Source organism: Gasterosteus aculeatus, chromosome 20, assembly GCF_964276395.1.
Source record: "Gasterosteus aculeatus chromosome 20, fGasAcu3.hap1.1, whole genome shotgun sequence".
Classification (NCBI taxonomy): domain Eukaryota; kingdom Metazoa; phylum Chordata; class Actinopteri; order Perciformes; family Gasterosteidae; genus Gasterosteus; species Gasterosteus aculeatus.
This window is the reverse complement of record NC_135707.1, coordinates 20,509,347-20,535,526: the sequence shown is the minus strand read 5'-3', so window position 1 is coordinate 20,535,526 and position 26,180 is coordinate 20,509,347. Positions and strand designations below refer to the sequence as shown.

The 26,180-nt window shown below is 47.1% G+C and overlaps 1 protein-coding gene across 3 annotated transcripts in view; it reads right to left on the bottom strand.

Moving 5' to 3' along the window:
* Window positions 1–1,646: 1,646 nt before the first annotated feature.
* The window catches only part of ascc3 (activating signal cointegrator 1 complex subunit 3), a 98,718-nt gene continuing 74,184 nt past the window's right edge, over window positions 1,647–26,180 (bottom strand). For all 3 annotated transcript variants that reach the window (XM_078094110.1, XM_040165080.2, XM_078094111.1), the window contains 26 exons: window positions 25,738–25,857; window positions 25,453–25,617; window positions 24,837–24,923; window positions 24,427–24,603; window positions 22,151–22,376; window positions 21,675–21,829; window positions 20,435–20,533; window positions 20,168–20,336; window positions 19,238–19,458; window positions 18,378–18,463; window positions 18,059–18,225; window positions 17,630–17,775; window positions 15,460–15,580; window positions 14,991–15,133; window positions 14,570–14,707; window positions 14,269–14,389; window positions 13,538–13,670; window positions 13,074–13,199; window positions 9,272–9,383; window positions 9,057–9,191; window positions 6,383–6,607; window positions 5,463–5,614; window positions 5,184–5,334; window positions 3,635–3,841; window positions 2,855–3,030; window positions 1,647–1,852 (listed from right to left, as the gene is read on the bottom strand). In XM_078094110.1, the coding sequence (XP_077950236.1) occupies window positions 1,717–1,852; window positions 2,855–3,030; window positions 3,635–3,841; window positions 5,184–5,334; window positions 5,463–5,614; window positions 6,383–6,607; window positions 9,057–9,191; window positions 9,272–9,383; window positions 13,074–13,199; window positions 13,538–13,670; window positions 14,269–14,389; window positions 14,570–14,707; window positions 14,991–15,133; window positions 15,460–15,580; window positions 17,630–17,775; window positions 18,059–18,225; window positions 18,378–18,463; window positions 19,238–19,458; window positions 20,168–20,336; window positions 20,435–20,533; window positions 21,675–21,829; window positions 22,151–22,376; window positions 24,427–24,603; window positions 24,837–24,923; window positions 25,453–25,617; window positions 25,738–25,857 (3,894 nt within the window). In that variant the 3' untranslated portion in view covers window positions 1,647–1,716. The remainder of the gene's footprint in view (window positions 1,853–2,854; window positions 3,031–3,634; window positions 3,842–5,183; window positions 5,335–5,462; window positions 5,615–6,382; window positions 6,608–9,056; window positions 9,192–9,271; window positions 9,384–13,073; window positions 13,200–13,537; window positions 13,671–14,268; window positions 14,390–14,569; window positions 14,708–14,990; window positions 15,134–15,459; window positions 15,581–17,629; window positions 17,776–18,058; window positions 18,226–18,377; window positions 18,464–19,237; window positions 19,459–20,167; window positions 20,337–20,434; window positions 20,534–21,674; window positions 21,830–22,150; window positions 22,377–24,426; window positions 24,604–24,836; window positions 24,924–25,452; window positions 25,618–25,737; window positions 25,858–26,180) is intronic.

The following is a 26,180-nucleotide window of genomic DNA, read 5'->3' as shown; positions in this document are numbered from 1 at the left end:
CGGCGGTTGATAGACAGCTGGACAGTGGCCATGGAAGCCGCGATCCCCGGAGGACCGAGTAACAACCGCCGAATCCGCAGGCCCTGGCCATGGATGGGGCCCATAACTGGCCGCTGCCGAAAACAGGAGCCGCGAGGGCTTCTCCGAGACGAGCAGCAGATCTTAGCGGTAGCAGCAAATATTCAAAACTACAACTTTGGAGGCTGAAGTGGAAAAGTGTTTGGCAGGAGAACAGCCGTTAAACAGTCGGTCCTAAGAGGCCGAACGGCGTTCATAAGGGCGCTGAGTTGGAGAACATCGGCCCCAGCGGTTCGAGAGGGAGTCAAGTTCAGATCCCCGGACCTGGAGTAGCAGAGACAGTTGCCATGAGGCCCGTAAGTCATTGCACACGTAAAAAAGGTAAATTAGGACGGATGTGTGTTCACATATTAAAATGTGTACATTTAAAAAAGTTATTCAAAAACTAAAAAGGATATTTGTATCAGGTGTTGGTGGAGACCAAAACTAGATGTAAAAAGGTGATTGATGATGGTAAAGAGCTGCTGTGCATCAACGCGTCCATCGACCCCACCCTGCTGACCCCACCCTGCTGACCCCACCCTGCTGACCCCACCCATTAAGGCGCTGGCATGTTTCTGCAACTGCGGCTTTTCGCGCAGTCGTGTCGATGGACTCGTTTCAATTAATGGTTCAAAAAGGCTTCATTTAAGCAGAACAATCACAGCCTTGCGTGAGGCCTGCGCCGCTTTTGACGCTTTTTAGTCTAGAAAAATGGGTCGACGCACGCAAGGAAGTGTGAAAAGACACACAAGGGACACGCAGACGCAAGGGGCTCTGGCGTGTGAAACTTACTGTTTGGAAGACAGACAACAGCGTCTCATACACGCGTCATCGATAAACTGCAGGACGTGAGGCATTCACCGGGCTCTAAGGGAGCCCCTGGTAAAGTTCTGACATTGATCTGACTTTGTTAAGCTGCTGTGTGTGTGTCTGTGCGCGTTCATCCTCATACGGGTTCACATACACATACCTACAGTATGATGTCAGGGTAAAGTCAACACGTTATTATTTCATCCTAGTAGACATTGTCATAATTAGGGAATCCATTATTTTTACAGGTTTACAGCCACAAACACATTTTGTGAGGGAACAGTGACCTTTGACCTGTAAACTCAGATGAACATATTAAACACACTCAGGTCTGGTCTCATTTCTGGTCTTCAGCTGGGGACACTTCTGAGGCTTTCTAGGGAGATTTATTTGGCAGCACAGATGTGGCCGTTTAGTGATGCTGAGTGAAGCTGTAGCACAGAAGCATGTTTCACACAGCTGGGTGAAGGAAGCGCTCAGCTTTGCCCCGTTTGCACGCTGAGGCAACGCTCTCGCTGCTGGCGAGCAAACAGGCTGCAGGTTGGCCTTTCTGGATCAACGTCTCAGTGAACTTTCAAAGGGACTCTAACGCACCAAAGCGTCCGGAGCCCATTTAACCCAAACGTAGTTCCACGACATGGTGACATCAACTCCAGCATGTAGTGTTCCACAGCCCGCTGTGTCCCACGCCGTCACCAGCAGCCGGGGACACCCCCCCCCCCCCTTCTAGTGTTCGTCCTCTCAGGGTTTGACACCATTTGAAACCAAACACAGAGTGATTGTCATGAATGTGAAAGCTTTATTTCAGAGAGAGGGAGCCTTCGCAGAAGAAGACCTCATCGGTCATCACAGACGTTTGGAGTCAGACACCTCGGTGTTGACCTGAGCCGTGATGCTGGCTGCTGTCACGTTCAGGGGGATGTCATACTGCTGGTCCAGCCCCAGGTAGCTGTCACTCATCAGGTACAGAGTGTAGATGCACCTGGAAGCACAAAGCACGTGGATCAGCCGGAGCGGTCTGCAGTTTTATTAAAGTAAATTAGAGCCAATTAAAGCAGATGCCAATGTTTTGAGTAATAGAATGCTGCATGGATAAGGTTATGAAAGCTGTATGAACTACTCAGGCACGTGCACACAAAGACCCCTGGCGGGGCTCAAGCACCTGCCCCTTTGCCCTGGATGAGAAAAGTGCCCCTTCTGCTGGAGCACACTTCTTTCTTCATTCACCATGAAGTAGAAATTACTCTGTCATCAATTCCCTCCAAATGTCTTTTGATATCTGACCGGCATTTATTAGAATTATTGTGAGAATTTGACCCCAATTTGGCTGCGCGGCGCTCACAAGCCCCTCCCCCTCTTTTTACCCCCACCCCTCCGCTTAGTGGTCGTGCAGTGCGGAGCGCCAAACGGCTGCAGCATCAGACAAAAAGAAAAAGGTAAGGGCGGTGTTCGTGGAATTGATTCATCTTATTTACTAAAATTTGCAGCATAATGCGAAGAAAAGACTCCAAAAGCAGAAGGACAGGGAATATATCCTACTGGTTTTTTTTATTTATTCATTTTAGTATTAATGTTTTTATATCTGAATCATTTTGGCGATGAGTGCCCTTTTGTTTTGGGCACCTGCCCCCCAAAGTGCACATGGTGGAACTTCCCCACTGTGCGAGCCTTCAGAATATAATATGGGAGGTTTGGTAGTCTGAGGGATGTTAAAGATGGTAACGAACTAATATAGGTCACCACTTCTCCGGTTCATTACCGACATTAAGGCAGTTATCCTTTTTATTACAAGTTCTGTATTATGCAACATGGAAATATGCAAATTGTCATTTTCTAAAGGTAACCTTTGGTGAACTCCACATTTAGACAAAGAATTAAAAGTGTCTTTTGGATGCTTTCTTCTACTAGTGGGAAGGAGCACGTGTTGTGTTTCCTGTTCCTGTGGTGCGTCCCCTTAACCCTTCCTCCGGGTACAGCTGCTTACTTTCCAGTCCTCTCGGGGGTGTAGAAGGCCACGGACACGGCTGTGCGCTGGCGCACGTATCCCACCCGTTTGACAGCCAGCAGCTCCCTGCGGTCCACCTCGCCCACGATCAGGAACCAGCCTTCGTCCTTCGCCTTGGGGAACCTGGACGCCTGGGCCTTACTGTCCTGCTTCCTCTGGAGAAACAGGCCGAGTGTTCACACGTTATGGAGCGGTGCTACACGTGATAACAACACACCACGTGATTATGTGCAGGGACTAGTGAGAGATCACTGCATCCTACATGAAACTGACCAGAGACCCTAAGTACATCCTCCTAATTGTACCTTAGTGAATCAAAGGGTGACGTCGGTATCTGTGTGTCGTTGACAGCTCTGGCCACATGTGATGTATTCACTACTTCAATGTGCGGTCTGTCCTCTAAGGCGGCCCCGGAAATAACACGCACCCTCCACCTCCCGCTGCGGTGGAGCCGTGTGTGAGTGTTGATATGTTGATGTTGTCGCCTCCTCGTATCGGAGTATTTACATCATTCACACAATGTAGACGTGAATTAGGGAAAGACTCCCTGCAGGGTTCTACCCGACGTCACACACTTATGACAACAATCTGAGGCTACGTAGCGGCTCCTGGTATTCATGCTACACAATACTGACGTTACTCTTTTGTTATTTCCAGAGTGAAACTGTTGTAAATGTACTGTGATACATATTGGAGGCACCACATTTAAAACTAGGAATCTGCTCCACCATTCTCATTCCGTGTCACCCTGCTACTGACCCTCTGCTGGCCCGTGTTGATGCGCCTCAGGGACACCTGCAGGACGTACTCCTGGTCAGCGTGGACGTCCAGCCAGCTGCTCCCGTCCTTGGGGTCGGCTCCTGCCGCTGGCAGCGGGCGCTCCGTCTGCTCCTGGCTCTGCTCCCACCAGCCCTTCACTCTCAGGTCCACCTCCAGCACTGGGAGGTGACTGAGGAAGGACCAGGCCTGAGGAGAGGGAGCGAGGACGCCATCACATCGGACCCCATGCAGCGCTCCTCCACAGTCTAGCTTATCGCAGTGCTTTGATGCTGGACCAGGACTGACAACTACAAGAACAATCTCTTCTTCATCATAGCTTTCTTAATAAATTTGATATTTTATGACGTATTGCTTGTATGCGGAAACATACGTATACCAGATGCCTGCTGGGATCGACTCCAGCAGCCCTCTAAGGACGGAACATGACGGGGCTCAGAGATGAATATGGGGTGAATACACAGTCCCTTTATTATGCACCGTTAACTTTAAGAAGTGGACAATAAATGCTTTCATTTGGAAGCAGCTGCTATAGTTCAACAACCCAAAGGCCGTCTCTACCGCCGATGAAGGACAGCAGATCTCACGTTCTTCACAAACCGGTAACGTCACCAGAACCTGAATCCTCTACCGCTGAAAAAATGACTCTTCTCGTGTCCACGTGCAGCTGACGAAAGCTGTGCGGCCCATCGTCATCATGACCTCTTTTACCTATGTTTGTTCCATCTTGACTTTTGGCACATTATTTCTTTGTATTATTATAGGGTTGCCCATTAATAACTAAGCTATTCTGTCAAATGTTCACTCATGACATGAATAAAACACAGCGTCCCTGGTCTTCCAGTCTTCGTAAGTGTTGTTATGGAGAATTTAACAGCAGAAAGACACATCACATTTAAGAGATAAGAGTTCAGAGAAGGAGACGGGAGAAGTGTGGCTGTGTGAATGTGTGTATTGAGGCCCGGGAAGAAAAAAGCCCCTCTGGCTCACCCAGCAAAAGCTATTTATGTGAGGATTACTCTCCCTGGCCAGAGACGCTGCTGCACATCTAATTATTTAATTAGAGAGGCCGCCACACTGTGGGGGGGCCGGGTTAGTGGGGGAGTCATATCTGGGGAAGGAGGGAAACGGGAACAGTGATTGGATGAAGGGAGAGGACCTGCCGCCGTGCCCGGACACTCTCATTACTGCTGCAATTAGCACTTCAATTGGAGCTGTAAACCCCGTCGATGGAGCTGTAATTGGGGATCCTGGAACTATCTGGGACCACAGTGGTGAAGCAGCTCAGATCATCACTGATAATGGTGCGTGTGTGTGTGTGTGTGTGTGAGCGACAGAAAGGGAGTGTGCCATCCACACACACTAAATGTGGAATTGGATCCATTGTAAGGATCACTGCAATAAAAGAGACATTTAAATCAGGTCCTCGCAATGTGGCGGTTTTTCCTTGGATGTTATTTGTGTAATAAACAAGCATTCTAAAGTATGCTGCTTAATTACGTTCTTGGTGTGATCATATTTGGACTCTTACCTGGGCAATCTGAGTGGAATGAAACTCTTGACCAAGGATAGCAGCGAAAACACTTTCCTTCCCGTTGCAGGCAGCAATTAGTTCAGGAAGTCCTTCAATGGGTAACTTGAAGCCTCCCGCGTGGCTCCTCCCCTTCCCGTTAAACCATTTCCTATGGAGTCAGAGAGGGAAGAGAGACATCAGGACAAATCCGACCCCCTGCTTTGTTTCCCAGCACAGCGTCTCTTCCTCTGAGAGTTTAGCAAGCAGAATGTAGGACACCCTGGGGATGTTGAGCACCTGAACAGGTAGAGGTGTTGTTGCTCGACATGTGGCACCGTGAGGAGAGAGGAGTCGTGCAGCCAGCGGCCCTGGATGATCATCTGGACCAGGTTACAGATGTTGATGGCCGTGACGAGCCAGCCTTCGTTGGCTGCTACATCCAGCATTGCCTAAGGAGGACAAAGCATCCACTTTAGAGAACAACCTCTTCATGCCATCTCCAGCACACACAACTGTTTTGATGGCTACATGGAAATGAATCTCTGAACACCAGGAGACTTCATCAATATAACAAACATTACTAGAATTGTATCAATAATTGTAATCAAAATCACTATATATGTTTCTGATCAATTGGAGTAACATGTGTGATCTACTTACTTGCATTAAATACAAGTCGGGACTCTCTGGCTCTGCTCCACACGTACATGGTCAGTTAGAAAGAGTCTGAACCTTGGAGAATCATTACTGGTGTCCCTCAGGGCTCCGTCCTGGGTCGCCTTATTTTCTCTCCTAATGTTTAGTCAAAGCCAATGTGCCGTCTGACCTCTGCAGCTCATCCAGAATCTAATAGTCTTCAAATATCCAGGTTTTCCAACTCTACATCACTCCTCTGCTGCTTGCCTCCAACAACCTTCCATTGCCACTACCAAGTCTTGCTGTCCTAGTTCTCAATCGTTGAACTCTCCATTGAAATGAGGACAGCAGAAACACTACACATCTTCTACAAGAGACTAAGAACTCATTTGTTCAGAGTGCACCTTGTCACACAAAAAAACTCCCTATGAAAGCTGTTCAGCATATCTGACCTATACTTGCATGATTTCTTTTCATTTCTATGTTCTCTCCACATAGTTGAGCGCACATCTTGGGAAGTGTCAGCTACATGAATATAGTTTCACGTTAACGACTTGTTGCAGGTGGCCAGTGAGTCCTACCTGACAGATTCGGATGGTGTTGTCCAGCACCGTCTTGGTATCGGTGTTGTAGTCGCTGCACGGCAGTGGGGCGTGGCTAAAGTGGGCTTGCAGCAGCAGGTGGGTCTTGGTGTGGGCACTGTCGTAGGAATGGGGGTTGACCTGCAGGGGGAGCTGCTGAGCTAGCTGGCTGTTCAGCTGGTCCTCATTGTGTCTGACGGGCAGCTCCGCATACTCCTCTGCATCCTGCAAGGACATCAGGAGAAACAGAGTCTAAGGCGTGCTGTGGATTACGGGGTTGGCAGCCCTTTCTGCACTTTTTGGATTATTTTTACTGATGATTACTGTTCCTCTCTTCGGTTAGGTCATCGAGCTGCGAGTGACCAATGAATTATCTCCATGTCACAGAGACAGGACTCGATGAGTCAGGTTGACCTGATATAAAAACAGTAGTATGTCTATCTTTAAAAGACAAAGACAGGCTTGAGTGGCATTGAGTGTTCGCATAGGAAAAAAAGTTTGTGTGTGTGTGTGTGTGTGTGTGTGTGTGTGTGGAGGGGGTGGATGGGGTGGTGGTGCAAAGAGGCGTGGGTGTTGCTCATTAGTGGCCACACTGCAGCAATTAGGGGGAACCGGTGCTTTGTAGCTGACAGAGGAGTGGACAGGGCTGGCCTATGGTATCGCAGCCTGGCGGGGAGCACGGCCTGCTTCGGTCCGGCCTCCTCTACATGTGTTCAGAGCAGAGGGATGAGTAGCCTCCCGCCATGTGTTCACATCATTGGTGAGATCAGGTCCAACCACTGAGCTCACAGACTGGAGTACAAGAATAAAAGCCAGTACAGTTCTAAAATACAAATAAAACATCTCAGCATCTCTAGTTTGACTGGCGTAAAATTGTCTCTTTAGCCACATAAATAAATGGACCAGTAATGGACCAATAAATGGATCAATCAGCCTTGTGTTCTTAGGGTGAGATATCAACGTGGTGTTTGAATTCCAGGAAACATTATATTCTTCCTGTGCAAACCAACAATAAATATATCTATTTACAAATGTTGTGTGTGTGTCAAAGCCTAATAAATGTCCATGTGCCACAGAGCTCCATTGCTGTGCAATAACTATAAAAGCCCTGTGCTAAAGCTAGGCTTGCTTCTGGTACTATTTTTCAAAGTAACCCCCCGGGAGGATCGATCCTCAGCTGCTGGGACATTGTGTACAAAGCAACACGGACGCACACACGCACACGTTGTCGGTGGATCCAAACAGCTGCACGACTGACCTGTAAAAGATGAACTGATCTTTTATAGAATTATTGGTCAGACTATGAATTTACTGATGTGTAATTCTATTGCCATCAACTTGAATGAATGTCCAGAGGAAAGCCAGTTGCATCAGTCGGGTGGAGCTGCAGCTCCAACCTGTTGACGACCGTCCTCCGGTTCAGCTCATGTTTGTAAAAGCTACAGTAGCTACAGAGGTGACTGATTACCTCCCTTGAAAAGATATTATATACATGTTTCCTTTCATATATTTGTTAGCAACATGTTTTTATATTTAAACCAGTGACAGATTATTATTCATTATATTTCTTTAATATGACTGCAGGAGTTAGAATGGTCTTAGATTCCTAACAACACCACCTTACCGGTTGTTCCATGGCCTAATTTTATTCAAACCATTATCCAAATATTTAGCTATTATTTATAATATTTATAAGTGCGCATCAAACGTTAAATTCTAAACTCAATTCAGAAGTCGTGGTCTCTTGAAACAAGACAAAGGAAGAATGCACTTAAACCAAAGAATCATTTGGTTTTTGATTTCATTGACTTGTTTCTCGTAGAAAATGTGATTTGAGGACTCAACATTTGCCTGATGCAAAGTGATGAATTTGACAGACATTAATAAGTAGATTTATAAACCCATTAAGAAAGAGGGACATACGCTAAAAACCCAGACTGACAGCTGTGAATGCGCCACGTCTCCTGTTCACCCCGCCAATAAGAAGCCAGGCTGTGGCTGACCTGCCGCTCAATCGGTAAACGAATCGCACTGCAGCTCCACAACGAGGAGAGTTAATGAAGACCAGACAGACGTGCTAATTTGAAACAAGTGAAAGATGTGTGAGCATCATCATCATTTCCTGATGCAGCGCTCTAATGAGGTGTCTTCTGTCACAGATGGTCAGCAGTTTACTGCAGCACATAGAAACGTGTTACAAACGTATGGCTGATACTGAAATGCAATGATAATTATATATTATAATAGTCTTACTTTTGCCTTTATATTGTTTTTTGTTGTTCAATGTATTTATATAAATCAAGGCGGGCTCGTACAGCGGAGCATTGGGGTCCGTCCTCCTGCTCTGAGGACTTACATCTCATTACCACGTGCACATCTGCTGTGAGCTTCACAGCAGACGGGAGAAGCTGGTCCGGAGGGGTTTGGCCAGTATGAGATCTTTCCGTTTGTACATGTCTTACATTTGATATTCAATAGAGATGATAGACACCATAGCCACGTAGGAGACTCTCAAGGGTCAACCCCCAGCCACTGCCACCGTATTGTGGTGTGAGATGAGGAGGGATCCTCATTTCGACAGCTTCAACCACGTAAAAAGTCATTCAAAGTCCATCTGAGCTAATCGCAGCGGGGGAGGGTAAACGTGTACATTGCCGCGTGATGACATGCTCACCGTCAGAACGGAGAGCAGCTCGTGGACGGGCAGCTCCGCCTTCAGCCGCTCTTTAAACGTGCCGATGGTCTGATGCCTCAAGTAGTAATAGGAGGCGATGCGACCGTAGGTCAGCGGCTCGATGGTCCGATCGTCCTGGAGAAGTAATGAAAGCATTGGACCTCCTCCCACGTGAAACTGATTTGTGTCACTTTGCGAGCACTGCACGCCCTCACCTCCTTTATCTCTATGCAGTAAGAGCACTCCAGCTCCCGCAGGCCTTTCTCCACCAGGTTGGACAGGTACTTGTTGATGGACTCGTGGCTGACGTCTTCCAGGCTGTAATAACTAAACACAGGACGGATGCAAGAAACACAGCAATGACCTGGTGTTAAAACATAGAAGGAAGCCTGTTTGATAGTCTGCGTTTCTCCTGTCGTGTTTTCCCCACTGCCCTTTGGAAGGAGAAGCTAAGCAGAGAGAAATATGGGTCGGGGTGGCGCAGGAGTAGAGAGGGAGCACCGGGAACCGCAAGGTTGGCGGTCCGAGCCCCGGCTGCCCCACGTCCCATGTCGAAGTGTCCCTGAGCAAGACACCCAACCCCTTATTGCTCCCCGGGAAAAAATGTAAAAGCCACGGGTTAAAAATGTAATGTAAGTCGCTTTGGGTAAAAGCGTCTGCTAAATGACCTGTAATGTAAAATACTGCTGGATGTCCAGATGTGCTGAGTAAGGGTTCCCAGAGTGCAGTTTGAATTGCACTGCTTGAATGACACCGAGCGTGTTTAAAGGTGAGCTACTGAGGATCCTGGTCCACTGTTTTAAGGCAGAGTCACACATCGGTGACACGTGGGTTTCTACAGTCTATCAACCTCTTGATACGATAGAACACAGGCTCATAGATGAGATAAGAGATCTCAATGATGAAACCTCATTAATGAAGCACAAATGGTAAAACGTGGCAGTAAAATAGCTCGACCCTTGTGCCTCTATACACTGGTGCTAGTTGTAATCTTGTACACACTGTTGTAGTGTGAAGAAAAGCTACAGCCTGAATGTATTACCTGCAATGAGACAAGTGTCTGGGCCAAATAGCTTCCATGCTGAGGTACCACATGAGGCTCAGCAGGACAGTCATCACACTCAGCCCTTAACAGCATGTTCCCCGTGGTGGGTGCGAGGCAAAGGAGGCACGATTTAAAGGGAACTGGGTGAAACAGATGACAAATATCCTAAAGGTATATTTGCAAGGTTAAAAAACACTGAATGGGTAATGACGTATTGTAATCTAAATATGTCCCGTTTCCCACAACATTTAGGCTCTGTGAGTGTGGTTGTCCTCCAGGTCAGCTGATGAAGAGTCGCCTTTCTAAATCATAAGTTGCAAAACTGTTGAAGGGGAGCTAGAAATGATGAGCTCTTGGTTTGATGTTAATAGATCATCTCTTAACATAAACCGAATTCATGGTCTTTGGAAATCAAAAACAATTAAATGGGGATATTGAATTAAAAATCGGTGAAGATAAAATTGAATGAGTATTTGAGACAAAATTCCTTGAGGCAGTGATCGATCATAAAGTAACATGGGGACAACATTGATTATATTAATAGCAATGTTTCAACAGCAATACTGTATAAATCTAGAGCTTTACTAAATTCTAAGGCCTTACATTTCATGTATTGCTCATACTTCCGTACATATCATATTGTATGGAGGTCAACTTATAAAACACTTAGAAACTCAAGTCTTTTTACAAAAATGAGCTACGCATCATGAATAAGGTTTTTATGAGCCTATAAACCCATTGTTTCAAATCTCATGTCATGAAATGTAATGATTTAATACATTACAAAATATTGCAAACAATGTTCAAAGCAAAAGTCAAACTGCGTATAAAGTTGTTCTATAGATGACTGTAAATATGATTTACGGTTACGGTTGTACAAAGAGCTCCGTTCGGATGCTTGGAAGGAAACTCATTTCAACCACTTGTGTCTTTGTTCCTTTCCATAGGTGATTGGATTACATGAGGAGCAGTAAATGCAGCGACGGCGTGTCCTCTGGTCATGCACCTTTTTGCACAAAGCATGAACCCTCATAGCATCCTAGCAAGGGAAAGATGTCAGTGCAGCAGCCAAAACGAATGCTGTCAACTGTCTCATGACGTTGACGCTCAATGCTCCTCTGAAATCAACAACAAATTGGCCATGTTTATTTTCCATTGAAGCAAATATTCTACTATTCTGGTCCTAATATCCTTTTCTCCTTTGTTTTGTGATTGTGTGGAAGAATGGGTACATTCAAATGAAGCAATGTATGCGGTATAAGTACAATCTGGGATAGCAGTTCATGTGTAATTGTTGGTATACTTAATTAGATTGTTGCAAAATTGGTGCAAATTCCTTCGGAAAAGAAAATGAAAATGGGTTGTTACGATGAGAGCCGGGGATCAATAACCATACGAAGATGAACTGTGACGGTATAGAAAAAACTACCCAAGTGGAGCTTTTAAGTTGTTTAAAAACAGTAATAGCTAGAATGAATACCGATTGGTCACTTAACAGGTGAGGGGGGATATTGTATTACGGTCATTGTTCAGTGTTCTGAATAATGCATGAAAACCTTTGGCAGAAATCATATTACATTAAAACAAATGATATCTTCATGATCATTATACAGAATCATCTATTAAGCGGCTGGGAGCATTGAGAAGAAATCACAGCCTCACTTGTGGGCTGAAAGCAGCAGTTTGACGGATACTAGTCAAATTTAATGGCTGTTTAATGTTAAGTATTATATAATAGAATCCCATTACTCCACATGTTAACAGCACGCGGTTGGAAGCGCTGAATGTGTTTATTGCTGAACACATTTCACAGATCTTTACTGGTGACAGGGCCTGTCTGATTAAGTCATGGCCATTAGCATTATAACCATTAAGCTCCTGATGGCGCAGGGAGTCAGCCTGCAGAGGTTTACGATGCCCATGGGAACCTGCGCCTGTGTGTGTGTGTGTGTGTGTGTGATGTGGGAATCAAAGCATGAAAGCGGTGGTGATAGATTACCTATTCACATATAAAGCACAGCTGCGTGGATATAACAGTGTTACAGACGCTGCACATTCAGAGGCTAAATTCATGACGTTGAATATCAGTTGATGAATCTGAATGTAATGGGACCAGTATACAACTGTTGATTAGGAAACATAATCATGGCAAAATATGTTTGTCACAATGGAAAGAAATTCTGTTTTGATTAAATAGAAGAGCTGGGTGTCTAAGTGCAGTAATTGAATACAACAGTCAAGTTTACGCATTTCATTTCCCTCTGCCGATGTGAGGGTTTCGTGACGGGAGGTTGTTGCATATGTAGCAGATTGATCAATAATCTGTATACGCTGCTCACCAGCTGGTGTATCCATTGAATTAATCGGGTAAACTCTCTACATGTAAAACGAATGTGTCCTCATCAGCTATATCCTAAGGGTCCTAACGAACATTCGTTGTGTTAAAGTGAGTGTAACACTGATTGGGATCCAGCCTGAGATATAAAACTTTAACCATATATATTGATGTAGTTAATTGCCAGCTTGGATGGGTATTGATCCAACAAGCTATCCCACCCTTATACAACCACATTGAGGGCTGTATGTGTAATACACAAACACAAAAAGTGCATTGGAATAGCTCCAACTACAATAGCAATTATTAATCTGTGTAATACGTGAGGTGTTGTGCGAGTGGGCCGAGAATGTGTGCGTTTATACCTTTGTTTATGTTGCTGCTCTTCCTCTTCTCCTTTTACAAATTATTATTATTGTCTCTTTTGGAAGGTTATTCTTTTGTTTCAGTTTATTTAATTTAATATTTCTATCTTATTATATTGTATATAATGTGTATCTTTTTATTCTATTTTCTTCCCTGTACATGCTGCTGTGATACCAAAATTTCCCTCTTGAGGGATCAATAAAGTATCTCTCTATCTATCTAAACTTGACGTTCTGCCGTTGGTGATCAAATGTGGTGTGCTTTGCCTAACCTCGGGTTCATCACCAGCCGCCTGAAGAAGTACGTCCAGGTGATGTAGTCCATGGCATCCTGTTTGGATGAGATGGTTCCTGCAGCAATCTCAGCATTCAGATGGTCTGACAGCACACTGAGGAGGCTGGAGATACCACACACATCACATGCTCGCTATGCTGCAACCATTACAAACAAGCTGCCTCGGGGTGTCATGCTGTCAGTAGCCATCAGGGGTGGATGCCTTCAAGGGACATGGGACAAAAAACTGCTGCCGTTTGCTCCTCTAGCAGAGGTATAGAACTGGACCTCCTGCTGTCAACACTTCCAGCACAAAACGTCTGCTGCTGTAATGGTACAAAGGTTCTCCTGGCGCTTTACGTCCAGCCCTTTTTCTTACAGCGGGTAGACTTGTGAGTGACAGTGAATACATCTTATCCAGATCCTTTCTGTGTACAGCGACAGCAGGCGTGAGGCTCTCACCTGGACTCAACAGGAAAAGGCTCATAGAGGAACTTCTTGTAGAAGTCCTTCTTGATGTCATGGACGAGGATAACGGCTTTGCCCTGGTCATCAAACTGAGGCCGGCCTGCTCGCCCCATCATCTGCAGGACATCTGCATAAACAGCACAAACATCAATGCCATTTGGGAAACATTTTGTCTTTTGACGTGATATCAATAAAATAAGAAATTTAAAGGATGAATCCCCCGGCTTCACAAAAACACTTTTCTTCCCAAATAAACAGGCTTTGACTGAGTACCAACAAGGTGCTGCAGGGGGCTCACAAACCAGCTATCAAGTTCAAACTAAAGAAACTCTACGAGGCCACGAGGAAAATCATTTCAACTACATAGAGCGTCAGTAATAGAACAATCATTCAGAAATAATGCTTATTTGCCTAAACAATATTTCCCTCTGCAGAGAAATCGTTTGCTTTTTATTCCTTCAGACAGACAATGCAGCTAAAGGTTTCTGTCTACTCATTTGAAGCTGAGGAATCAAAACGAGGTCTGAGAAGAGGCTTCAAAGAAGTTTGACACACCGCATAAAGATTCACCCATTTAAGACAGTCGTGTAAGTGAGCAATGTTGCATCAGAAGCTTTCAATGATGTCATCCGCGCTGTCACAGCACAGGTACGTAATATAGCAAGCTCGCGTTCTGCTGGGGTAGGGAGCCTAGGGAACCAAGGGAGGCTGTGGGCTGTGTGTACCTGTAATGGGGTAGTCCACGTAGCGCCTGGATTTGCCATCAAAGTATTCAGTTCCCTTAACGACCACCAGGTGAGCAGGGAAGTTCACCCCCCAAGCCAGAGTGCTGGTGGCAATCAGAACCTGAGACAAGAGGATTTACTGGACAACTTAAACCCAAAGAAAGTTTGATTCATGTGAATGGAGGAATCCAACAACAGTTGAATATTTTATATATATTTAGACATTTAGGAAGAAATCCCACTGGTTTCAGGTGTGAGAGCAGGCCGGGGCTTTAGGCTGCGTTAGGTAGCGACGTCCTACCTGGATCTTACAGTTGACAAACAGCTCCTCCACCGTCTTCCTGTCCCTCTCATGCAGACCCGCGTGATGCATGCCGATCCCAAAGGCCAGCGTTAGCTTCAAGTTGGAGTCGCGCACCGTGGCGATGATCGCCTCTATCTAGGGCACACACGTGATGGATTAAACGTCCATTTACATTTGAGACCAGCAGAGGAAAACGCTCCCTTCTGTCTGCCGCGATCTCAGGCTGTAGAGACCCGGAGACAACGTGTGTCCCAGTGCTGAGCCGCCATCGTCAGATGCCACTCAAACGGCAGCGGAGCACACAGAGAGGAGCTGGAGGACCCCCAGAATCCTAGATGTTAGATGTGTATGAACAGGCAGAGCAGCCAGTTTGTCACGTTTCAGACGTGCTGCTCTGCTCTCCATCCTGCGAGCGTACCTCTCTCTCGTCCTGGTGCAGCCACTGTTTGGGGTTGTCCTCCGTGGCCAGGAAGGCGATGAGGTCCAGAGCGGTGAGTCGGGTTTGCCGTCGTGATGAGACAAAGATCAGCACCGGCTTGGCCGGCGAGTGACTACGGATCGCTGCAAAGGTTTTTGTATATTTGTTATTGCTCCTCCTCGCATTTTGAAATGAATTGCAATGATGTTTAAATGCTTTTTAGACGGGTGCAGCGCCACACAATAAAAGGATGAGGCTAGTGTTATTTGTGTTTTAGTATATATTGTTCTCCCTGTAAAAACTAAAACACTGAATAATTTGTGGCTGGTGGCATACCCTCAAATTCATAATGTGAGGTTTAACATCATGGTTTTATATGTATATTGTATCGTTATTACTTTATCACAGCTCTCAGTAAGTGTACCTCCTACCAACACGTGTACACGTGTGCGTTAAGCATGTGCAGTACCTTGGAAGGTAGGCTTGTTCATGCTGGCCATGCGGGGGCAGTAGTGTTGTCCCGGGAAACCATGGATGTGAACTTCCAGCGGTACAGGGCGAACAGACGGACGGAAGTTAAACAAGCCCACCTGTTACACAGAGAGGGGAGGGGGAGTAATGTGGGCAGCTGGCAACATGGAGCCCCATCTGGCCGTGAAGCAGACTGTCTGTCCCCGCTGGACTCTAAGGTGTCTGACCTTTGGTGCAGTGTTTAATGTGCGACAAGGCGATATGCTCATGTAGCGCGTTGTGTAGAGAGCGCGTTGTGTAGAGAGCGCGTTGTGTAGAGAGCGCGTTGTGTAGAGAGCGCGTTGTGCAGAGCGCGTTGTGTAGAGAGCGCGTTGTGTAGAGAGCGCGTTGTGTAGAGAGCGCGTTGTGCAGAGTGCGTTGTGTAGAGAGTGCGTTGTGCAGAGCGCGTTGTGCAGAGCGCGTTGTGTAGAGAGCGCGTTGTGTAGAGAGCGCGTTGTGCAGAGTGCGTTGTGTAGAGAGTGCGTTGTGCAGAGCGCGTTGTGCAGAGCGCGTTGTGTAGAGAGCGCGTTGTGTAGAGAGCGCGTTGTGTAGAGAGCGCGTTGTGCAGAGTGCGTTGTGTAGAGAGTGCGTTGTGCAGAGCGCGTTGTGCAGAGCGCGTTGTGCAGAGCGCGTTGTGCAGAGCGCGTTGTGCAGAGCGCGTTGTGCAGAGCGCGTTGTGCAGAGCGCGTTGTGTAGAGAGCGCGTTGTGTAGAGAGCGCGTTGTGCAGAGCGCGTTGTGCAGAGCGCGTTGTGTAGAGAGCGCGTTGTGTAGAGAGCGCGTTGTGCAGAGCGCGTTGTGTAGAGAGCGCGTTGTGCAGAGCGCGTTGTGTAGAGAGCGCGTTGTGCAGAGCGCGTTGTGCAGAGCGCGTTGTGTAGAGAGCGCGTTGTGCAGAGCGCGTTGTGTAGAGAGCGCGTTGTGCAGAGCGCGTTGTGTAGAGAGCGCGTTGTGTAGAGCGCGTTGTGTAGAGAGCGCGTTGTGTAGAGCGCGTTGTGTAGAGAGCGCGTTGTGTAGAGAGCGCGTTGTGTAGAGAGCGCGTTGTGCAGAGCGCGTTGTGTAGAGCGCGTTGTGTAGAGCGCGTTGTGTAGAGAGCGCGTTGTGTAGAGAGCGCGTTGTGCAGAGCGCGTTGTGTAGAGAGCGCGTTGTGTAGAGAGCGCGTTGTGTAGAGAGCGCGTTGTGCAGAGCGCGTTGTGTAGAGAGCGCGTTGTGTAGAGAGCGCGTTGTGTAGAGAGCGCGTTGTGCAGAGTGCGTTGTGTAGAGAGTGCGTTGTGCAGAGCGCGTTGTGCAGAGCGCGTTGTGCAGAGCGCGTTGTGTAGAGAGCGCGTTGTGTAGAGAGCGCGTTGTGCAGAGCGCGTTGTGCAGAGCGCGTTGTGTAGAGAGCGCGTTGTGTAGAGAGCGCGTTGTGCAGAGCGCGTTGTGTAGAGAGCGCGTTGTGCAGAGCGCGTTGTGTAGAGAGCGCGTTGTGCAGAGCGCGTTGTGCAGAGCGCGTTGTGTAGAGAGCGCGTTGTGCAGAGCGCGTTGTGTAGAGAGCGCGTTGTGCAGAGCGCGTTGTGTAGAGAGCGCGTTGTGTAGAGAGCGCGTTGTGTAGAGAGCGCGTTGTGTAGAGCGCGTTGTGTAGAGAGCGCGTTGTGTAGAGAGCGCGTTGTGTAGAGAGCGCGTTGTGTAGAGAGCGCGTTGTGCAGAGCGCGTTGTGTAGAGCGCGTTGTGTAGAGCGCGTTGTGTAGAGAGCGCGTTGTGTAGAGAGCGCGTTGTGCAGAGCGCGTTGTGCAGAGCGCGTTGTGCAGAGCGCGTTGTGTAGAGAGCGCGTTGTGTAGAGAGCGCGTTGTGCAGAGCGCGTTGTGCAGAGCGCGTTGTGTAGAGAGCGCGTTGTGTAGAGAGCGCGTTGTGTAGAGAGCGCGTTGTGCAGAGACGGGCAGACAGCCTCTCTTATGTGTCTGTGATGATGCACATGTCACTAAATCATGTATTATTTTATACGACTATACACTAATAGTATTTTGTAATGACAGCACTAAGTCATCACCGTGTCAAACAGAAAGGGACCCTTGAGCAGGAATCCACTGGATAGGTTTTACGAAGCCATCTTCTGAGGAGTAACGAGGAGCGCACTGGTGCAGAGCGGATATCTGACCTGTCTGATTCCCAGCCAGTCAGCCAGGTCCCGGGCGTTGGCCAGAGCGGTGGACAGACCGACTACCCGGACGGTCTTCGATGTGTGCGAGGAGATGAAGTTGGTCCGTGACACGATGACCTCCAGCACAGGACCTCTGTCCTCACCTGGAAGCAGCATGGTACGTTTCAGTGCCTTCAGCTGGTACGGGCTCTGTGATATGGAACGTTTGGCTCTGACAGTCACGTGATAACATCTTGTATCTGCTGGATTTTTATCAACAGGGGTTGCCCTGTCTGTGTGTCTGTGTGTTGATACTACTACTCATGAGCTTGTGAATATTTGCATAGAGCTGCACAGATGTTGCCTGGGTCCAAAAGAAAAGATACGTTTGCAGGTAATAATACAAAATAAACAAGTCAAAAGTAAGCCACCCATGCGCCCTCTCACCCAGCAGGTGGATCTCATCGATGATGAGGATGGCTACTTTCTGGACGTAGCTCCTGTTCTGCCAGCTTCGGCTCACCCCGTCCCACTTCTCCGGTGTGGTGACGATGAGGTCGGCCTGCGCTATGGCTCTCATGTCTGGAGTCACGTCACCCGTCAGCTCCACCACTCTAAACACAAACAAGTCATTGTTCTGACGTTTACATTACACTCTGCATAGCATCGGACACAAAGACGCATAAGGCCTGTCTTGAATTTGTAAATACTACATATGAAAGCAGGTCATGCCAACTCAATAAAGTATCCTGCTGCTGCCACTCACTTCTTCCCCAGCTGCCCCTCAATCCGGATCTTCCAGTCCTCAATCCTCTCTCTGACCAGGGCTTTCAGAGGGGCGATGTACACCACCTGAGCACACAGCGACACGTGTAAACAGAGAGGTGCATCCTGCCGTGTGGGAGCATCGCTAAGCATCCCTTCAGCTGGTGGGGAAATAACTCAAAGGGTTGGGCTGCCTCTACGTATGACATTTAAACATTTTATGAATAATACTCATAGAACCAAACATAGGTTGCTTCATCTGAAACCTGGTGCACAAGGAAGAAGGAAATTCATCTCAGACACAAGTAGTTATTTGCAGGTTGCTTGTACCTGCAAATAACGCAAGCAGATGCTGAGCTGCTGTAATCCTTCTCACAGTGTGCTGCAGCCCCCCCACAACATGCCGGTTTCCTTCCTGTTTCACTGCACAGCAACACTGCTGGTCCAGCCACATTAAATACACGAAGGGAGTTCCCAACTGCAATCACACAGCACGTTTATGGGACTTTGTCAAACTCCAAGTGGATGACATGCCAGTTTAAAGTCTCATGCTCGTGCATAATTATCTCCATATTTTTGAAAGACGGGACAGCTGATGATAATGATCTTTGCAACCTAACAGATGATCACCAATAGTGCTCCAGCAGCTACCGACCGTGGATCTCAATGACGATGTAGTTTGTGGTTGGCTTGACTAAATGGGAAATCCTCAGGCATTGATCAGATTCCGGTTTTGTTTGCAGCGCTGTTTCAGTTCCTTATGTGATCAGGACTCCGTAGCGAGGATGAGCAGAACAAAAGGGCAACACGTAGGTGAGTCTTGGATTCAACACAGAGACGGACTGAGCCACGGGGTCAAACCTTAGAAGCGGGATACATATTGAAGACCCTGAACATGGCCATCTCTGCGGCGATGGTTTTTCCAGAGCCCGTTGGCGCCCCCAGCAGGACGTTGGTGTCGCTGTGATACAGCGTGTGGAAGATCTGAGTCTGGATGGGGTTGAAGTGGGTGAACTTGTACAGGCTCTCAAACTCCCGGTTCCCCAAAGCGGTCACCGGTAGCGGCTGCAGGTCCAGCAGCTCTGAGGGGGAGAAGACGAATCCAGACTCATTATGGCGGCAACAAGTAGGGTACGTAAAACCAAAAGTGGCGAGACTGTACAGAATTGTACTAGAAGGATCAAACACTTTTATTTCAGCAGTATGAAAGGTGCACCTGTTTTAAGTGTGTAACATGGCTACTATTTATTTAAGGAAACATAGTTTTAAAGGGGGCTGGAATCAACAACAGCTATGACAGGAATGTGCCTTTCTATAGAGAAGTAGGACTCAATCAATCAATCAGAAAGGAGGAGGAGGATTCAGTTAGAACTACAAATACACTGACAGCAGATAAAATGAGCAATATTCCTGAAAATAAAGCCCATAAGCTAGCACACCCACTAACACTGATTCATCCGGAATCAGCTACAGTAATATTGGCCGATAAATCTGCAGCCCCTGAAGCCACTTCTTTTTCTTTTTTTCTTATCTATAAAAAGATCAGTGCAATTAAAGTGTTAACCAAACCCAGAGTGTGTAGGCTCATCTTTAGAGTGAACAAGGGTGCAGAGGAAAAGGAAAATACTTTAATGCTTGTGATTTAAAATGCAGTTGTAATCGATGTACTCAGTCTGGCTCGTAACAAAGGACAGCAGCAACAGCTGGAGCCCAACTGTTGTTACACAGACGACCAGCATTGTATTTTAAATTCAAGTCAAGTTGTGTGTGTGCGTGCGTGTGTGCGTGTACCAGTGTGGGGGGGGTGTCTCTCGGGCAAGATGAGGTTCTGGAAGTTAATGATGCACACGGCCTCGGCCCCGAGCCAGCGGTCAGACACCACCTTGATGTAGTACTGAGAGGGCAGCGGCTCAAAGATGGGGATGGTGAACACGATGTGCTGAGGCTCTCCTGCTACCACCTGGAGGGACACACACACACACTCATAAATACACAAGGACACACATCACACATATTGTCCTCGTGTCAACTCAGGTCTGTGAAAGTAGAAAAGCAAACCTGTTTCTTCTGCAGGAGGAAGTGCTCAGAGTGGTAGATGTGATCATTGATGGGATCCTCCACCCACAGCCACCACGGCTCCCCCACCGAGCCGTGGACCTGCACACGTGAGAGCCCACAGGAGTTACATCAAGGTGAGACATCATAGCACATCTATGTATGTTATTTACAAATATATATTATGTATGACATTATCACAGTAGTGACAGACAGACTGTAGATCATTATGGACTCAACGAAATGGTTATTTATACTTTTGTTGTGTATATAAACAAAAGTTATTCAAACTTGCCAATAGAAGTAATTTATGATCTAAATGTAAAAGGTAGCGGCTGCATTTCTTCCCAATCCTGAAGCCCTATCTTGTAAAAGGGTCCAGTTTCACTGTTTTGTGGATATTACGCTACAGAGCAATGGTTTTTACACGGAGGTGTCACAAACTAACCTGGGGAGGGTAATGTGCCAGTGTAGGAAAACCGATTGGTGTAGATATGTGAATGACGTGCCGGTTCCCATCTTGTTAAGAATTGAATTCAAGGGGAATTTAAACAAACAGCATTGCAGGGGCTCTGAGAGAGTTCATTCCAATGCGTCAGAGTGGTATGTGTGCTGGAGGCGGCTCATGTGTCGGTGCATGTGTACGGGCTGTGCAGCCGGATCAGGGCTAAGCCTGCCGGTCTATCGTTGCCACGCTCCCATGATTGCAGCATGTTTTGCTAATCGCTTGGACTGCAGCACAAACTGAGGACTCAGCTTCCCTTCTGGCCTGGCGAGGATGCTGGAGATCCCATGTTTGTGTTCTTGGGTACCTTTTGCCTCTTGACATTTATATAGGGTATGTATATGCATTTTGCTTGATTTCAAAATATTTTAGAATTTTGCCAAATTAAAAACTGGCAAACTGACAGATTCTGCTTGTCAGATCTATTGAACTGTGAAACAGGCTCTTTCTAATACTGTGGTGTTTACTATGCATCGGTCACACTGTACAGTGCGTCTACAATTGGATCTAATCACTGTAGCTGCTTGACTGTAGTGAAGACCCGTTGACCTCCTGTGACCTCGGCGTGATGCGGGGCCTTTGTTCTGTATCTGGCACACAGCGCACTGGGTCAGGAGTCAGTACATATCGTTAGGTTGTACTCAAAAACTGGCAGACTGAAACGTGTGTCTGGAATAGGCATCAACCATTGAAGAACAGGTTAGAGGCTCTCACATGTACTCTTCACCACATGTTTACCTGATCGCTCCAGCGGAAGTCGGGCGTGACGATGAGGCGCACCCGTAGGACGGTGCGTGTGATCGGCTGAACGTTGGCCTCCATCGTGATGGAGGGGATCTGGTGGACACACTGTTTGACTGTTAGGCCAATGTTGACATGGTGCAGCATGTGACCTGGGAACAACATGAAGGTATTACCATGAGCTTTACGTCAGAATGAATCGAATGTGGTTCATATACATGACAGGAAATTCGCAATTTTCAAATAATATCCTAAAGCTAAGTTATTAGCTAAATCCAGCATAATTCCATCCACTACTGAAACCGATCTTTTGAACTACTGTCAATACTTTTTGCAGCTGCTTCACAATAACACCCTGCCAGGGCAGAGAGATTGTGTCCCTGAGGCACTAAAAAGCAACATCGGTTCTGTACACCTGATGCTTGGCTGCTTTGTGTACTTTACATTTATTTGTGAACATCAGTTTTTCTTACCGATCTCATCCTTCTTCATTTCCTTCAGTTTGTCCACAGTTAGCTTCTTCTCTTCCAGGCGGTTGAGTATAACATGGCTGAGGTTGGAGAACTGGCGGAGAGGGTGGGCAAAGCCCCACAGCCGCTTATCGATCACCTTACAGAGGGTGAGCAGTCGGTAGGTCATGGCCGGCCACCGCTTTCTGAGGGCAATCTCAAACAGAGCCCTGACGATCCGAGCAGCATTCTGTGAGAAGTGGAGGCAATCAACATGGTGTTACCGCTGCAATCGCAGACAGGGATGGGTTCCACACAGAACCTTAAAGCTGCAGGTAGTGGAACAGAAGCCTAGAAGCAGCTGTGGGGAACGTCATGGTGTGGTGAAGGATCATGTGTGATCCGGAGGAGGTCCGGCTGCACACTGATGGCTGATAAACTGCTCTTACATTGTTTATTACATTGATTTGATTATATGCATTGTCTGTTAATTACGCAGCCTTCCGTCATGACTCATTCATGGCTGCAGTTAATGTATTTGTAGGTGCTGATCTTCATGTAACATTTCAATTCACTTTAAATGTTACAGTGTGAATGTTGGCCGACTGTGGTATTGAGGTTACATGGAGGCCTCTGTCTCTTCACTGGAAGACAAAAACCAACACAGGGACATTACCACCACGTGTGCGTGTGTGTGTTACGTAACAGACGCAGCGATTGAGATAACCCGGACCAGGAAGGATTTCTTTGCTCCACCTTCGGCCATGTTTCTAAATGAAAGGGCCTTTTAGTTGGAACTGAGATTGACTTGTAGCAGTCCTGTCTCTCCGAGCTTGTTCCAGCCTTCTAGCAGAATTGCCACACATGGTGGAGAATACTGATATTCTGATCACTATGCTACGACCGGAGAAATGTGGCTGAAGCGGCACTTTCAAAAAGGTCAAGCAGCCTTACAAGCAGTCAGTGCCAGCCGAGCCCAGTGCGTCAGGAAAGCCGGAGCTCTGGGAATGTGCTGCAACCGACACCGAGCGATGGTGTAGTGGATCACCGTGCGCTGCTTGAGTGGAAGGTAACCAGTTACAAGGCCTCCTCCTGGGCCAGGCCCAGTGAGCATGCCAAGGCCTGCAGCAGAGGAGGCCCCAGAAGGAGCCTTCCACGCCCAGTACTGATCCGACGATGAACCGGTTGTATCCATAACCTGCCCAGTCGTTACAAAAGGTTGAGCTGCCTGTTGAAAGAATTTCCAGTACCAACCATACCATCCATCTAGGGAGGCAACCCATGTCTATTAGAAAGAGAATGGGAGTTAGCCAGGTCACTTGCCAGTAGGGCTTCAAGGTCCTGTTCCTGGGCCACTCTCCCCTCCTTGGGTCCTCCTCAGACTGTACAAAAACTTTGACAGGGTTGTGGCAAGATCCTACAGCCTTGGCATGAGGAGAACCGTCCAAGTGCTGCACGTGCAATGATTGCTGACGGCCCCTAAGACAAAGTACCGGTCCACTGATCCAACTGCGAGTCTCACTGGTAGAGCAGGTGGTCCATATCGATGCGTCTTTGGCAAGACACTCCAACCCCAAATTGCCAGTGGTTTATTAGGGTCCTAATGGCAGGTGTATGGCAACCACTGCCATCAGTGTTTGAATGGGTCAATGAGGACATGTAGTGCAATAACAGACAGAATATTTCCTCTCAGTCAATTTGTTTGTTTTATAACTGCTTATTTATAATCATTTTACTGTGTATCTTGTTTGCACTACAGCCATTGATGCTGTAATCCTGTGAAATTATCCGCTGCAGCACTAATTAAGGATTATCTTATTACCAGGAGTATCGGGTTAAATCCCTCATCATGGCCAGCGAAAAGCTGCGTAAAACTGGCCCAAAAAACAAGTTGAGCTATGAAGTTGTCAGCTGTGTGCGTGCTTGGCATAATCTGTCACGGGACCACCACTGCACCACATTGTATAGAGCCGTCCTCTCCACAGGAAAGCTCCTGAATCAGGTAGTCAGTGAGTCACCTCGAACATATTAGCCACACAAATCGAAATGACACGATGCAATTGCGGAAAAAGGATGACTTGCAAAAAAATTGTCTTGCACAAAAAAATGGGAAACTTGCTGGGACAAAGGTTCACCCTCATCAAAGACCATACAGACGTGTATGGTGATGTCAGTGAGCAGGTAAAGTAATACACAGGTCACTAAGTTATTTTGTAATAACTGTATGGTTTTAACCATGGCGGTTCTATTGACTGTAGTAGCAATTAAAATAGTATTTCATGTAGTTCTTCTGCACTCACCTGGGCCACATAGGACAGATCTGAGATGAGGGAGAAGCTGTCCACTTCTCCACGGCTGATGTACGTCTGAAGGAGAACGTTGATCTTGCCATATCCATTCTCCACCCCACCTGCAGCCGGCAGCTCACAGTAGTTATACAGCAACTGTTCCAGTTCCTCCATCTCCTCATCACGGACCTTCAACAACGCATTCATGACTTGATGCACTATTCATATTACAATGTCATTTTCAACTACAGCAAATTCCAACGACATACTGTTGGTAGACGTTAAAGGCAGACTTAAGTTTGCTTGCTGGGTGACAGCAGGTTCATAATTACTTCAACTTAACTTATTGATGGAGATATGTTAGAGATCTCAGTGCCTGACCGAACAGCTGCTGCTGTAGCTCGTACATGATGCCCTCTCACCTTTAGCTGATCAAACTCTTCCGCCTTGGACACGATGCTGAGGATGTCTGCTTCTGTCCGCTGAGAGTTGAAAAGTTCATTGAACGTCTTCAAAGGAGAGGGAACAAGGACGAGTTATTATGTCGATGGACTGAACACTATAAGAACAACATATCTTTGGTTTGCAAGTGGACAGCAACAGATATGACATATATCTGCCTCCTGAGCCATCCAGCAAATGTCCTTTGATTGAAATGTGCAGGAAATACTAAATTGTGAATTTGGAAATAAACACATGTACAGTATCTGATGTAGAGCTAGTCTACCTCTATGGTGTCTGATGTAGAACTAGTCTACCTCTATGGTGTCTGATGTAGAACTAGTCTACCTCTATGGTGTATCTGATGTAGAGCTAGTCTACCTCCATGGTGGTGTATCTGATGTAGAGCTAGTCTACCTCTATGGTGGTGTATCTGATGTAGAGCTAGTCTACCTCTATGGTGGTGTATCTGATGTAGAGCTAGTCTACCTCCATGGTGGTGTATCTGATGTAGAGCTAGTCTACCTCTATGGTGGTGTATCTGATGTAGAGCTAGTCTACCTCTATGGTGGTGTATCTGATCTAGAACTAGTCTACCTCCATGGTGTTGTATCTGATGTAGAAGTGGCTGGCGGTCCTGCCCATGTCAGTGGAGGCATAGTAGCCGGTCCGCTCCTCGAAGCGAATCATCTTGGCTTTATCCAGCTTTCTGCCTGACTCCACAACAAGCTCCTTCCTGTACAGCTCCAAGGAGGGATCCATCTAAAAACACCAATCGTAGCAGACATGTATCGATGAAATACTATATACATATCTATACTATGTGACAAACAAACGTGAGGAGCCGCTTGCTGTGGCCTGATTCTGGTGTGGATCACCAACCTGATAGGCCCTGTGGTTGATGCCGTAAGCCAGTGGGTTGGCCCTCATGCGAACATAGAGGTAAGTATAGCTGAGCCACTTCACTGCCTCATCCACGTTGGTGACAGTCCCCAGAGCAATCTGAAGAGGGGAGAGAGAAGAGAGGGGACTCACACAGCCACCAACAGCAGTGGTCTCTGGCCCCCTCTAGTGGACACTACAGGACACACACAGCCCATTTTGGGCCCCATCTGCTTTTTCAAACAACATCTCAAAATACAAACGCAACATGCTTTGACCACAGTGCAGTAAAGAGCCTCTCAGCGCAAACAGGCATTCAACTGGACACAAAAGAAACAGATGTGTCTCTCCTTTGTGGCCCAGCTTACATCAAAAAGATATATACTGTGATGTTTCATCACAACATGTAATCAACTATTTGCATGATATCTAAGGGGCATTTT